General features: G+C 31.7%; 4 protein-coding genes across 5 annotated transcripts; 1 reads left to right on the top strand and 3 right to left on the bottom strand.

Annotated features, from left to right (window-relative positions):
- Positions 1-2,097: 2,097 nt before the first annotated feature.
- On the bottom strand, positions 2,098-5,461 carry LOC105251898 (DDB1- and CUL4-associated factor 12). Of its 2 annotated transcripts, XM_025412768.1 has the most exons (7): positions 5,018-5,461; positions 4,476-4,931; positions 4,153-4,383; positions 3,688-3,972; positions 3,426-3,591; positions 2,923-3,080; positions 2,098-2,210 (listed from the first exon to the last, which is right to left on the bottom strand). In XM_025412768.1, exons 1-6 carry the CDS (start codon positions 5,101-5,103, stop codon positions 2,925-2,927), a joined length of 1,380 nt encoding a protein of 459 aa, XP_025268553.1. In that variant the 5' UTR covers positions 5,104-5,461; the 3' UTR covers positions 2,098-2,210; positions 2,923-2,924. The 2 variants fall into 2 exon arrangements, with proteins under 2 accessions (XP_025268553.1, XP_011257302.1); XM_011259000.3 differs by lacking the exon at positions 2,098-2,210 and having other exon boundaries at positions 2,879-3,080.
- A 1,823-nt stretch (positions 5,462-7,284) lies between these two features.
- LOC105251899 (U3 small nucleolar RNA-associated protein 15 homolog) lies at positions 7,285-9,911 on the top strand. Its single transcript, XM_011259003.3, has 5 exons — positions 7,285-7,486; positions 7,954-8,536; positions 8,701-8,921; positions 9,062-9,497; positions 9,585-9,911. Exons 1-5 carry the CDS (start codon positions 7,397-7,399, stop codon positions 9,824-9,826), a joined length of 1,572 nt encoding a protein of 523 aa, XP_011257305.1. The 5' UTR covers positions 7,285-7,396; the 3' UTR covers positions 9,827-9,911.
- A 163-nt stretch (positions 9,912-10,074) lies between these two features.
- On the bottom strand, positions 10,075-11,744 carry LOC105251900. The gene is made up of 3 exons (XM_011259004.2): positions 10,864-11,744; positions 10,378-10,585; positions 10,075-10,293 (listed from the first exon to the last, which is right to left on the bottom strand). Exons 1-3 carry the CDS (start codon positions 11,705-11,707, stop codon positions 10,170-10,172), a joined length of 1,176 nt encoding a protein of 391 aa, XP_011257306.1. The 5' UTR covers positions 11,708-11,744; the 3' UTR covers positions 10,075-10,169.
- A 75-nt stretch (positions 11,745-11,819) lies between these two features.
- On the bottom strand, positions 11,820-12,914 carry LOC105251901 (tubulin-specific chaperone A). The gene is made up of 2 exons (XM_011259005.3): positions 12,390-12,914; positions 11,820-12,097 (listed from the first exon to the last, which is right to left on the bottom strand). Exons 1-2 carry the CDS (start codon positions 12,517-12,519, stop codon positions 11,871-11,873), a joined length of 357 nt encoding a protein of 118 aa, XP_011257307.1. The 5' UTR covers positions 12,520-12,914; the 3' UTR covers positions 11,820-11,870.
- Positions 12,915-13,412: the final 498 nt, after the last annotated feature.

Raw genomic sequence — 13,412 nt, 5'->3', positions numbered from 1 at the left:
AAATATTTCTAAGTATATCTATGTCATGAACGCATACACACGTGGAGTGTAATACGCTAGTATTTTTCGCGATTATATTATAATGACGGATCCCTCTCTTTTTTTTTTTGACGAAATAAATGTCCCGGTGCGGCTTCATGTCCCCCAATGCTACATGTATACGTATGTTTATCGGATCGTTTACATATAGAGATGAGCGTGTATCTGTGAGAGGCTACAGAGCTATCGGATACAATGCACACATTTATTTTACCTTATGTAGTATCGCGAGACTCCGTAATTATTATATGTTAACAACTCATAATCTTACAAGTATGCGCGGGTCGGGAATATATAAATTGTTAACATATATACGTTATGTAGTACATGACTTAACAACGTGCATTCGCGACGTGTCATGATTTGATGATTGAATGAGTGAATCTTACTTAAGTACACCGCATTATATGCAGCATATAAATCGCTGAACTGAGGGAGCCTTACTTCCTGAATCGAATTTGAGCTTGTTCGACGTAAAATCGTCGAATTCTATCGACTAACGTTACCATTATAAGATACTTGGATGAGACGAAATGGGAATATATATGGTACATGCGTGTATAGTAAAGACAAATGCTCTTTTTCTCTCTCAATTGCACACACAACACCGGCACTTATACAATCATAGATTATGCAGATGTCTTTTGTTGTTAAATGAAATGCACGAGCTTCGTAATCGATAATAATCTCTAAACGTGCGAAACGCCGTGGCAAAAGCTGCCGACACCGTTCGGCAACAAGCTTGGTCAAACTTGAACAGTCAGATTTATATATCCACGCTAAACTCAATATTAACTAAACTTTAAACGCTGACAAAGAAAATGAAATGTCTAATAAAATAATTAATTCGGGATTAAACTTACAAAGACGAAAGAATATAAAATATATTCTTAGAAAATGAAAATATTCTTCGCAGATAATTGTGTGCTATTAATATAATCTATAAATTATTATTTTGTTTTAATTATTATTTCACTAAATTGACATTTTCATTGCCGGACATGCAGTTAATACACGTAGTAAAAACCTCTAGATTTCACAGTCGAGATTATTTTGCAATGTCATACAATAATGACACAAGATAGATATATGCGGGTAAAAATTTTATTTTGGTATTATTATACCTATAAAATAAGTTTACGTTCAAAAAAGTTTATTACGTGTTACTGTCTCTTATGTGTGAGGCCGGTATTTCAAGTTTACTCGATAGTGTTTGTATTTGATAAAAATTAATATTCATTGTTATATATATAATGTTCGTTGAGTCATTTTTTTTCTCGTATCATTTTAAAGATGTACACATACTCCGTTTTAAATTAGAAATAAATCTATAAATTACATGAGAAATTTTTTTTATAATAGCGATTCAGCTATATATAACTGCATTATAATTAACATTCGGAGAAGTGTAATAATGCATACATATACATGTTGTATTATAATATTTGCATGAAATCACAATTTCGCTTATTTAACAACACAAAATTTCACACGTCACTTAATACATTTACTTTATCAGATTCGGGTTAGAGAGAAAAGATTCGACAAGAAAAATTTAATATGATCATTGCTACTTCCACAAATACAAGCATTTTGAAATAATTTAATTGCAAACTTTTTTAAATAATATTTTAATAATTTCGAATATATAATATAATTGTACATCACATATGAATTTTAATAGTATATTGAATTTTAGCTTTAATCCATTTATCAGTGCGGGATTGTATTGAAACGAAATAGGAAAATTTTAAATGTTCCAAAAAAATATTAAATATCCTAATATTAAATGCGATATATTCCAATTATGATATATTATAATTAACGTGATATTATAATCAACTGAAATATTGGTAATAACTTTTTTTTAATATTGCTAATAACTTTCTTTTAATTAATCATTTTTCATAAAATTATAAAATTTATAAAGCTATTTTAATATTACTTGAATAATATGAAAATTTCCACACTTACGCCATACTAACACGAAATAATCGAAATAATAGCTATAAAGCGTGCGAAGATGTATGGTTTAATTTCATAATAAAATATAATATCTAAATATAATACATTGAAATTATTAATCGCACATAATAAAATAGCGGCCAGCGTTAATTTATTTTTTTAACCATGACTTCTCTATGATTTATAAATAAATATATATCATGGTCCTGCGAAATATATAAATTCATAAATTGTGAATTAATTGTTCATATACCGCGAATTATCACATTATTAAAATATAAAGTGCAATAACATTAAATTTTGTAGATTGAATATTTTTCTTTACGAAGAATCAGAAAAAAAATTAATTTCTTTAAATCTAAATTGTGATTTAATTATGAAATTATGACATAACATATTATTGTCTTTACTTGCGAATTGCATGTAATGTTGGATTAACCCTTTAATTATGGCTGTCAATAGATTATAAAACATAAATCTTGAACCTCGAAATCATGAAACATGAATAGATAGATAGATCTTAACATATATTGTGATGCGGAGACCGCTTATTGATAATTTCATTGGTTCTGTTTACGTTTGTGCTGTCTCAGGTCTAATTATTCATTTTATTAAGTATTTATTTACAGTTATTTATTTTATTAACTATTTAATAAAATAAATAACTGTAGATAGACCCATAATTAAAGGGTTAAATATATTTTGAAGAAAATAAAACTTAACAAATTGAATAATTTGAAAATACAAATAAAAAACAAACTGTCAAACGTATTCTTTTGAAAACATTAAAAGAATGCTAAATACATACAAACTGTCATATAGTCAAGCAATCAAGCCTTTCATGACATACATACAATTTATATTTTAATAGTTTAATTTATTAATTATTATACTAATTTCATTTGCTTAATCTTATACCTTCATTGCCATAATCCTGCATAGTTGCCATATAGATTCGCAGGCAATGGACCACCTGCCGTAAATAGTCGGGTACCCGATGCATCGTAACAATGGGTATAAATAGCAGGTGTATACTTCACATTTTGAAAACCATCTATATATTCTTCATCAGGAAACTGATATTTCAGGAAATGAAAAAATCATTTTATAATAACCCATAAAACGCATTATACGAAGTGTCTACAAAATGCAATAAATAGAATAATTAGGTTGGCGCGATTTCAAAAACATTCTGCCACGTATAGCTCTTTTATTATCATTATTAGTATTTTTCCATGATGATAGTTTTGTAGACACAGTATACATATAGATATATACAGTGATTTAAAAATTTAATCTAAAGTTGTTTTAGAAATTGTAATGATCAATAAAATACATCTTACAATATATTAAAATAATTATGTAAAATTAATTGTCAATGCAAACGAATAAATCACTGTATTAGATGATATAAAACTTACCACATATCCTTTTGAAGCTTTTAATACAACAGTTCTATTAGAGTTTATAGAAGATTCTAGATATTTCTGAGCTCTAACATCATAAAACATAAGCATTCCTAAACCAGTTCCAATAGTTAGAACAGATCCCTGAAAACTTGCTGATCTGATACCACAACCACTGTACCTGTATCAATAAAATATTCAAGATTTATAAATATATTAAGTATTATTAAGCAAAGTTGAAATTATCAGGAAAAAGAGGGAAGAAGATTTTATTTACCTTGAAGGTATCTTTTTAATCGGCTGCAAAGTACGTGCATCCAGAAGAAGAGTGTAAGATCTGCATCCAATCGCATAAACACCATCATCCTGTACGGCGAGACACACGTTTTCCTGACAGGCTGGCAGTTTTCTGGATATTTTCTGTTTGAAGGATTCGGCCGACCAGATATGTATAAAGCTATTGAGCGTCAATGCTGCGATTTCTTTGTATGCTTTATTAAATGCCAACGCCCGTACTTTCTGAGCAGACTTGCATTCCTTTACACAGACAGGCTGAATCAATCTATAAACAGTAAGTAATAAGATTACTAAAAATTATTAATAAGTAAAAACTTTTCATTTAAATTTAATTTTTTGTTTTATAATTCTAATATGACATTATAAAAAAAATATTTAAAAAATAGTAAAATTAAATGTATTGAGATAAAGATATCAAAAATCATAATAATAGATTTGATTTTACCTATGTGTAGGCACATCCGCTTTGTCAGGAGCTTCAGCGAGATCACTATCAATACGCCACAGTGCCATTTTCGTATCCCTAGAGCCCGACACTAAAAATTCATCGTCGAGCCAACACATGTCAAACACCCAATCCCTGTGGCCACTCTCGCCGACGCAAACCGGATCCAAAGTCGGTAATCTGTATATCGCTATTTCATTACTATTTCTCGCACCGGTGGATAAAAGTGTTCTACAAGAAAGAGAAGTATGAATCAAACATTTTTAATAGATCTACAAAATTAAATCTTTTTTCTATAAGAGTGAAAAAGCATGTGAAATTACCTCGAAGGATTGATTTGAACGGAATGAATGCCGCATTGTTGCTCGGGCATAACATTACCACCCGGACTGAGTTGTCTCCCGTGAAGAGATGGAATCTGGTCTAGCTTCTGCGTTGCTACGTCATATACCATAAGCTTATTGCACTTTGTTCCAAATACCACTTGTCTGTCACTCAACCATTGCGAACAGAACACTTTATTCATGTTGTTCAAGCTGACCGAATACTCCTTGAACAGATCATGTGTCAGTATATGTCGGGAACCATATTCCTGATTGATTTTTCGCACTTCGCGCGTGTTCGTTTCACGTGCACGCACGTAATCCACAAAATTGAATGACGTTCTCAGGAATTGTTTGCCTTCGGTCACCGTTTCCGCTTCATCGTCGCTCGATTCATAACACACAAAGTCATCTGGTTTGTCCGGCTTTCGATTTCTCTCATGTCGTAATGCCAATCTGGAAAGAATGAAGAATTTATTGATGCTCAAACAAAGTATATTAAAACTGATATATAATATATAATAATTTTCACACACATTTACCTCTTAGCCCGACGTTCCTCCAATCTGCTATTACTGGCGCATGGAGGATGTCTTCCGTATACAGTCATTCTTTGTGTCTCAGCCATTATAGTAATTAAAAATTTAACGGAGACTTTACAATTATTCAGGCAACTTGCAAGGAACACTGAATATTATTATTGAACAGGAAAGTCTTATTAATAAACTTAAGAATGATGTTGAGAGTGATCATTTACATGTAAACACAAATAAAGAAAAATGATATTGGCAATGTACAACTCGAACAATATCTTTATAAACAGTCTCTTACAAATATATAGCTACTTTTGACGTTTTTCTTTTCGCTTCTTTTTCCTCTCTCTCTTTTTTTATTCAAATGTATTTAGTTATAAAATTTTGATAGATTAAGTTGCTAAGACCGAATCGATAGAATCACTTTCAAATCTTTTATATGTTTAAAAATATTTAAAAAACTTTAGAAAAGAGAAAGAGAAAGTTGTTTCTGATAAGAACAATTTTTTGACTTTGAAATTAAATATTTGATAATTATATCATTTCAATTGAATCTTTTTCTCGATGTAGATCTTTTAAAATAAAAAATTATTTCTATTAATTTCTCTGAAAATAAATTAATAAAATTTTCATGTTCTATAAATTAATCCAGCTGTTTCTCATGCAAGCTTCTAGATTGTTTTAAGAGAAATTTATTGGACTATTATTTATTATAATAAATCAAGTATAAATTTCTCCACAATACAGTGTTAAAATAGAAAATATTTTATTTAAATAACAATGCAAGTAGGCTGTCACAAGACACAATTTACCAAGGTATGTCGAATATGACTCAATCTAAAATAATCAATGAGAAATTTAATTAGTAGGGATCTTTGAAAATATATTTTTTGTAACAACATAATATACAATATAAACTTTTTAAATTTTTAAAAGGATTGTCATAGAACATTATATCAAAATAACAATACTGGAAACTTTAATAGAAAATTGATAACAATATTCCATGAGAAGATAAGATAAAAATTAATGTTTCGTTATGATAAATTCTAACAATGTGATATAATGAATACAATATAAATTTGATAATATTCAATCGACGAAAAAAAAAAAACAAAAATAAAATTTTTCTAAAACAGGTTTTATTTTATCTGCATATTTTTTTAAATCTTTATACATTTTTATCACCTAAACATTTTCTTTGACAAAAATGACATCTCTGGACATTGAAGTAATGAATAGTCAAGCGCGACTGTTCGCCTCGGAAATTCATCCTGAAGAATCCTGACGAGGCGAAGCATCGCTTACCGTAGCAGTTAATTAGTTTCCCGTAGGAGAATAATGCCATGGGAGAGTTGCAAGGCGTCGATTCACGGTCCAGTGATATTTACAGAGCCGAAAAAAACGTCCTCTTCGTCCCGACAGATGTCCAGTACGAGTATGTCTCGAGACAAATAGATGGATCAAGAGACACGGTAGCGTCTCGCACCAAGTATATACTCGTCCTGGAACGCAGTATCGTCGCTTTACGAAGGAAGGTCAATCGTGGCTGTCAAGCGATACTCATTTCCCTTGTCGTTGTGTCGATAAAACGATCTCTGTAACCGCGCTCTCTCATCCGAACGCACGCAATCCCTCCACCGGTATTTCGGAGATCTTTCGATTCGAGGAGATTACGTGCAGCCAGGACGATCCAGCGTGGTCACGACGAGCGGAGAAATGCACGGGGTAACTGCGCGAACGACGACACCGCCATGTTGAAAGCGATACTTCAGCTTCTTAATAACGTCGACGAGCCTCGATATCGATACCGTCCCGATCCCGTATCCCCGGGAAATGGTGACATTTATTTTGACAGCTTGACCGTAGCGATCGGCATCGTTAACACGTGCGCGATGATCCCCGGGGGCTCTTCACCACGCACATTTCCACAACTGTCAACATCAGCTTGACCGTCCCCCCCCTTCGTCCCAGATCATCTGAGCTTCCCCCTCCCCTCTCCCTTTTCCGTACAGCGCTATTCAGGCGGTTCGTGTCGCGTATGTATGATGAAAAATTTGTCCTAAGCAAGCACAAATTATGCGCAATTACCTATCGGTATCTGACGTCCAATAAGAAAGTTTCGTTTCTAGGTTCGAAAATATTGCTAACTAGAATCACTAGGAAACGAGCTCTCCTATTAGTTCTTTCCGTTTGACGTTACGAAAAATTACGGAGCTTCTCGTCTGATCCTTGTCCAATCGGAGCAAAGGAAATTCTACTCTTTTCATTAAACGATTCAATTTTGTAGCTTCGGATGGAACACACCTCCAGACATTGTGATTACAAGGAACGGACTAACATGTTTTATGCGCTTCTTTATGGAAATGTATTGTTGGTATTTTCAAAATGACGTCCTTTAAAAAAATAAATACTAAAGTCTACACCAGGGCGGGGCCAGAATTGACAGAGGATAATATATATTGGAAGAAATATACAGTACGTATTTAGGATTTGCTTGATAAAAGAGTGATTGAAGATGATTTCTATCGACACGTGCGCGGAACATAACCTATGAATTAATTTGAAAGACACATTTGCTGCCCTTTTTTTGATTGAGAACGATATTAAATTCATATTAAATATTGCACATTTCTTCCTTAAGACATAGATCTTAATATTAATCTGGATTAATATGCAATCGCTTAATTATTGAGTTACTTGTGCAATGTTTAGAAAATTATACGTTCTTATAAAATAAATAAAATTTTTTTTCAACATTAAGGATATTTTATCATAAATTGTTGATTGTGATATTTTTATACAAAATTGCTTTATCAATTATGTTTCTTTCATATTTGTCATATAATTAACATAGATACAAGATCACTTTTTAATTTCTGTTGTATAACAGTAAATTGTATATATATAAAAAAAATGATAAATTATTTGTTATATGTTTACAGCCACCAGTTTTAGTAAAAGAATTTGGTCCAATAGACTACATTGACTTTTCGCCAGTAGAACCACATTATTTCACAGTTACTTGCTCAGTACGAGTACAGATATATAATCCTATTACAAAGCTAGTAACAAAAACTTACAGCAGGTTCAAAGAAGCTGCATATGGAGGCTGCTTTCGCGGAGATGGTAAGCTTTTATGCGCTGGTGGCGAGGAAACAGTGGTCAGACTCTTTAACATTGGTTCCAATAGCACTTTACGAGTTTTTTCCGGACATAAAGCTGCAGTGCACAGAGCTTTCTTCACAGCCGATAATCTTCACATTGCTTCATTTTCTGACGATAAAACTGTAGTATTGTGGGATATAGCTAGCGAAAAACAGCTGACAAGTTTTAACGAACATATTGATTATATCAGAGCTGGTGCAGTTAGTCCTGTGTCCACTGATGTATTATTATCTGGTGGATATGACAAGATTATACATATGTATGATACCAGAACAAATAAAAAGATACTTAGTGTCAATCACGATGCACCTGTGGAGAGTTTACTCTTCTTACCAACTGGAGGAATATTCCTGTCTGCAGGTATAATTTAAAAGAATCAATTTTTATATATAATTAATAAAAGAAAATTAATAAAAGAAAAAATAATTTTTATATATAATTAATGAATATATATTTTGCAATATACTCGTTAATTGTGTAATTTAAGATTTTGATCTTTTATGTAATAAAATGTTCATTTTAAGGTGGAACTGATATCAAAGTGTGGGATGCTCTCGCAGGAGGCAAATTACTCGCAAAGATCACTCAACATCACAAAACAGTGACTTGTTTGAAAATTGCCTCCAATGGTCGTAGAATATTGTCTGGTTCATTGGATAGGCATGTTAAGGTTTACGACACTGGGACATATAAAACACTTCACACTTTAGACTATCCCAATGCAGTTCTCAGCATAGGAATTAGTGTAGGAAAAAATGCATTTTATGTTATATATTAAAATCTATGTTTGCATCTACATTTAATAATATTTGATTTATTGTGATTTATTGTGATTAAATTTAGTTGATAAAAATGGATACTAGATGCATTAATATTAAATTGCAGGAGGGCGATGAGACTGTCGTAGCTGGTATGGTCGATGGTCTTATTTCTGTTAAGAGACGTGAGGAAGATACGAAAGACGTGATAAAACCGAAACGTAAAGTTTCGTATAGGCATGCGGGCGAAAATTTACACGTACGGAGCATCGACGTAGTCGTGCAGCAGGAAGTCAAGGAGATAATGAGCAAACATGACGCTTGTCTGCGAAAGTTTCAATACAGTAAAGCGCTCGATTGCGTCATGATGAATTATGTAGTCAACAAAACGCCACACGTCACTGTCGCGTTAACACAGGAACTTATTAGACGAGAAGGCTTAAGACGAGCTTTGGCCGGTAGAGACGGCAAATCTCTGGTCAATATCATTAAGTTCTTGAATAAATATATCGGTAGTATCCGTTTCGGAAGAGTATTATTGCATGTAGCAAATGTTTTGTTAGGTATGTTTTAAATATTTTTTCTTACGATTCTTTTCCAAGATATCTCGCGTGTTTCTTTAGTCAATAAAATTTGTTCTTTCGTGATAGATGTATATGAAGATCACTTAGATGAACTCTCGGAGGAATCACGAAAAATGTTTGCTGTACTAGCACAAAAACTGCAGGAGGAAGAGCAATTAATTGTAGCCTTGACACAACTACAAGGTTCAATGCAAATGATATTGTCTAGTGCTGAAACAATTCCTTTACCTACTGTAAAAGAGAATCAGAATATGGAGCCGTCAAACGCCGCTCAAACGGAACGCGATCTCGTCTTAAGTATAACATAAGCTTAATAGATGCAAAATATCATAAAATTGTAAAATAATGTTTCCTGTACATAATTTTCATCAAGCATTACATTTTTTGAAATAAAAAAATATTTAAATAGTTTCATCATTTAAACTTACACTATTTCTTAGTGAAAACTTGGATTATTACAAGTAAGAAATTATATTAATTTTCAAATGTTAAAATAATAATTTTTTTTCTAAATATATAATACGTTTTGTAAAGCATAGGAAAAAAATCTTTTCCAGATAATTTTTATTTAAATCATATAGGGCTCTTAATTTTAATAGCATATCAAATTGTTTATTTCTTAAACTTACATTAACGCATCATTCGTTTATTTTAAGATGTATCCTTATTGAGGCATTTTTGCCACGCGGCAGAAGATGGTTTTTCAGGCACTATCCATCCAATCGGTATCGTTGTTGCATCGTTTTCAGAACTTATAAATCTATCCCAAGCCGTACTGAAATGCAAATAATTATTTTTATTATTGAAAAAGATTTTTGATATGTTATATATCTGATATATTTGAACATTGAATGCATACCGAATCAAGATAAAACTATCTAAATCTTTGTGAGATTGATCAGCAGCCAATATATTTATTCCGAATAGCACATTTTCCCAATCAGCAAATAAATTTTTTGTTTCTTTTTCAATTCTTTCCTCATTATCTGTTTTCAGCATTAATTTCAATTCTTGTTCTTCTGTTGCATATTCACGATCCAAAGTAGTCCAATGTTCTGTTATTTTTGCTATAATATATTTAATGACATAAATATCATTAAAAATAATATTTACAATATATATTTTTATAAAAAATGTTATATAAGTAGAAATTTTATTTTCTTTTATTGTATTCTATTATATGTTTCTATTCCATCATTTTACTAATTTATTTCTATATTACTTTTTAAAATTATTTTTATATTGCTTTTATATTTATGTGTGTGCATATTTTCAATTTCTTAAAAAGTGTCATGTCATTATTTTGTAAAAAAGTTTAACATCTATGGAGGATATAAAATATTACCGATGTCATGCTTGAATGTTTCGTCAGTTGCAGAGGATAATTTTTCGCCTCTTGCTCGAGCAATTGTCACCTTGATGTTTCGTAAGTTTTGCAATTCTTGCAAAATTCCTAAATATTTTCGGGCATCGTTTCTTTTACTGCGAACGTTGGACAAAATCAAATCCGCGTCTCTGAGCAAATTTTTCTCTTGTTTCTCTTGTTCGATTACTGCTTGTTCCTTTCGAATCCACGAATCAGCCTCTGCGTGTAATCTTGCTCTTCTTTCTTCTTTCATTGATTTTTCCTTTTTCCATTCCTCCTTTCTACGCTGTTCCCTTATACGTTTCTTCTTGCGTTTCTTTAGATCATTCTTAACTTTATTTAGAAAATCTGCATCTTTTATAGTTTTCAATATTTCACAAATTTCATGCTTTACAGCATTACAGGCACTGACTTTTTCCTGCCATTGCATTTCTGATAAATTAATGTTATCTTCAAGTTCCGCGCAAACAATCTCAAGCTGCTTATTTAATTTAGTCACCGATATTAATGCACTCTTAATAGTCGCAATTTTAAATGGATTTTTCTGTTTGCTTTTGATTGAAATTTGTGATTCTATATCTTGGAGGAATTGTTCAATGGCTTTTTCATCTTCTTGTCGTGTTCTTATTCTATCTACTAATGTCGCGTTATTAACTGTAGTGTTATCACATGTTACATGGCTTGGATAAATATTATAATACATATTTTTGCTGTAATTTGCATTATATGCAAATGGTTGTTGAATTGTTGGATAATACATGTTAAAATGCATATTTTCGTAAATTTGCCCAGTATTTTGCTGGGATGATTGACCACTATACATAATTGTTAAATATAAATCCAATTGAGAGCAATAAGAAGAAAACTTGATGCTATAACGTTCTTAAGTGTAAAATTAGTTTCGAACATAGAAAATTAGTAAGAGTGAAAAATAATTGTGGAATATTTAAAAAATAATTTAGCAAAAGTCACAGAGAGAACACTTTTTAACACATTTGCAAAATGTCCCCTTCTTTCGGCAATTGTGCTTCTGCCTCTTGCAATACTTTTCCAGCTTCGATATAATCCTCAATTTCCTTCAAATCTTGTTCAGTGTCCAGAAAGCTTTTGAGTTGTTCAAATGCTTTAACGAGACGTCTTTGACAATCTGGTACCATCATCAAAGATTCTTGAAGCACCTCCTCTTGCTTTCTAATATCGTAACCATCTTTATCTATAACAGAATATTTTATTTTTGTGTAACTAAAAATCTGTTTAGCAGTAATACTCTAATAACGTTATTTTAAACATTAAAAGGAGAAAATATTTCGAAAAATACAACACACAATAAGCATTAAACCTATCTAAGTATCTTAACGAATACATATTTTGGACATTAAACAGGTACTTGCAAATTATATTGGGCGAATCTAGTTACAATATCTCTTCAAACTTATTACGCAGACGAATTTCACGCGCGAAATATTGTCGCCCTTTTTCTCCTCGTGCCTAAAACCAATCCTCACCCTGCTCTTTTAACTTTTGTATTCTTTCGCGCTGCTGCGTCGCTTCCTTCTCGTACATGATCTTTTCTCTCGCAAGGCGCTTAACTACTCCTGTCTGAATCTTGAGTGTTCTTATACGCGGATCGGACATTATTTATCGTATGTTTGCGCAAATATTTATTTCTCGAAAGAGAAGCCTCGAAGATTTATTCCTTTGTGATTTTTTTATATCCTTGCCACCCCTTGCCTTATTAGGCGAGAAGAGAAATAAAATCGTAGCGTTGACCTCGACGAGACGGGGAGGTTAGAATTCCGCTTCAGGCGCGCGCGCACTTCACTCATCCAGCCGACCGTTTGACGTTTGCAGCTGTCGATCGGTCACCTTCGTCGATGTTCGGATCGTTACGTACTTCATCGCGTTACATTTTGGCGGCCACTCGTGACGGCCGTTGTGTTTCGTCGCGTCTTTATTTCGCCGTAATAATTTTTATCGTGATCTTCAAGTGGATATCGCGAGACTTCGAGTCATCGTACAGTGAATAGCAAGGTATATACGTAGAATTATCGTTATCACGAGTCTGATAAGAACGCTGAACTAATTTGATTTTCATTCGTTTGCTTCGTGTACTACTTTTCTGTTTTGTTGTCATGGAAAAAAATATATCGAACGTTTACCGTTGCTCAGATAACACGATAATTTTCCGCAGGTCGATAAGAAATATCGATCAAAATAGTATATTTTCTAACTTATGTTGACAGATTTATATATTCTGTTTATGAATATTGCGATATATTTTCTAATGATGTCAATTACATTTATATTATTATATTTTATTATATTTTATAATGACGGTTAAATATAATATAATTTATTAAATTATAATTTATTATAATATAATTTATTATATTTTATAATGACGATTAAATATAATATTTATTATATTTAATCGTTATTACATTTTATAATATAAATTACATTTATATAATAAAATATAATAACGATGAAAAATTCAAGAAATAATAGTAAATAGAAGATAAATTGAA

Source organism: Camponotus floridanus, unplaced genomic scaffold (assembly GCF_003227725.1).
Source record: "Camponotus floridanus strain SB8 unplaced genomic scaffold, Cflo_v7.5 scaffold56, whole genome shotgun sequence".
NCBI classification, from domain to species: Eukaryota; Metazoa; Arthropoda; class Insecta; order Hymenoptera; family Formicidae; genus Camponotus; species Camponotus floridanus.
This window is presented reverse-complemented; position numbering and strand designations above follow the sequence as displayed.

Bases quoted from the DNA above. Each gene is read 5' to 3' on its own strand.
- LOC105251898 (XM_025412768.1), bottom strand. From the start codon at position 5,103: ATGGCTGAGACACAAAGAATGACTGTATACGGAAGACATCCTCCATGC. The intron at 4,384-4,475 runs GTAATTTCACAT...TCTTTCTTGTAG, and splicing joins GTTCAAATCAATCCTTCGAG to AACACTTTTATCCACCGGTG. The intron at 3,592-3,687 runs GTAAATAAAATC...TTATTGATACAG, and splicing joins ATTAAAAAGATACCTTCAAG to GTACAGTGGTTGTGGTATCA.
- LOC105251899 (XM_011259003.3), top strand. From the start codon at position 7,397: ATGACGTCCTTTAAAAAAATAAATACTAAAGTCTACACCAGGGCGGGG. The intron at 7,487-7,953 runs GTACGTATTTAG...ATATGTTTACAG, and splicing joins TATATTGGAAGAAATATACA to CCACCAGTTTTAGTAAAAGA. The intron at 9,498-9,584 runs GTATGTTTTAAA...CTTTCGTGATAG, and splicing joins TGTAGCAAATGTTTTGTTAG to ATGTATATGAAGATCACTTA.
- LOC105251900 (XM_011259004.2), bottom strand. From the start codon at position 11,707: ATGTATAGTGGTCAATCATCCCAGCAAAATACTGGGCAAATTTACGAA. The intron at 10,586-10,863 runs GTAATATTTTAT...AATATATTATAG, and splicing joins AACATTCAAGCATGACATCG to CAAAAATAACAGAACATTGG. The intron at 10,294-10,377 runs GTATGCATTCAA...TTTGCATTTCAG, and splicing joins GATAGTTTTATCTTGATTCG to TACGGCTTGGGATAGATTTA.
- LOC105251901 (XM_011259005.3), bottom strand. From the start codon at position 12,519: ATGTCCGATCCGCGTATAAGAACACTCAAGATTCAGACAGGAGTAGTT. The intron at 12,098-12,389 runs GTGAGGATTGGT...ATTCTGTTATAG, and splicing joins ACAAAAGTTAAAAGAGCAGG to ATAAAGATGGTTACGATATT.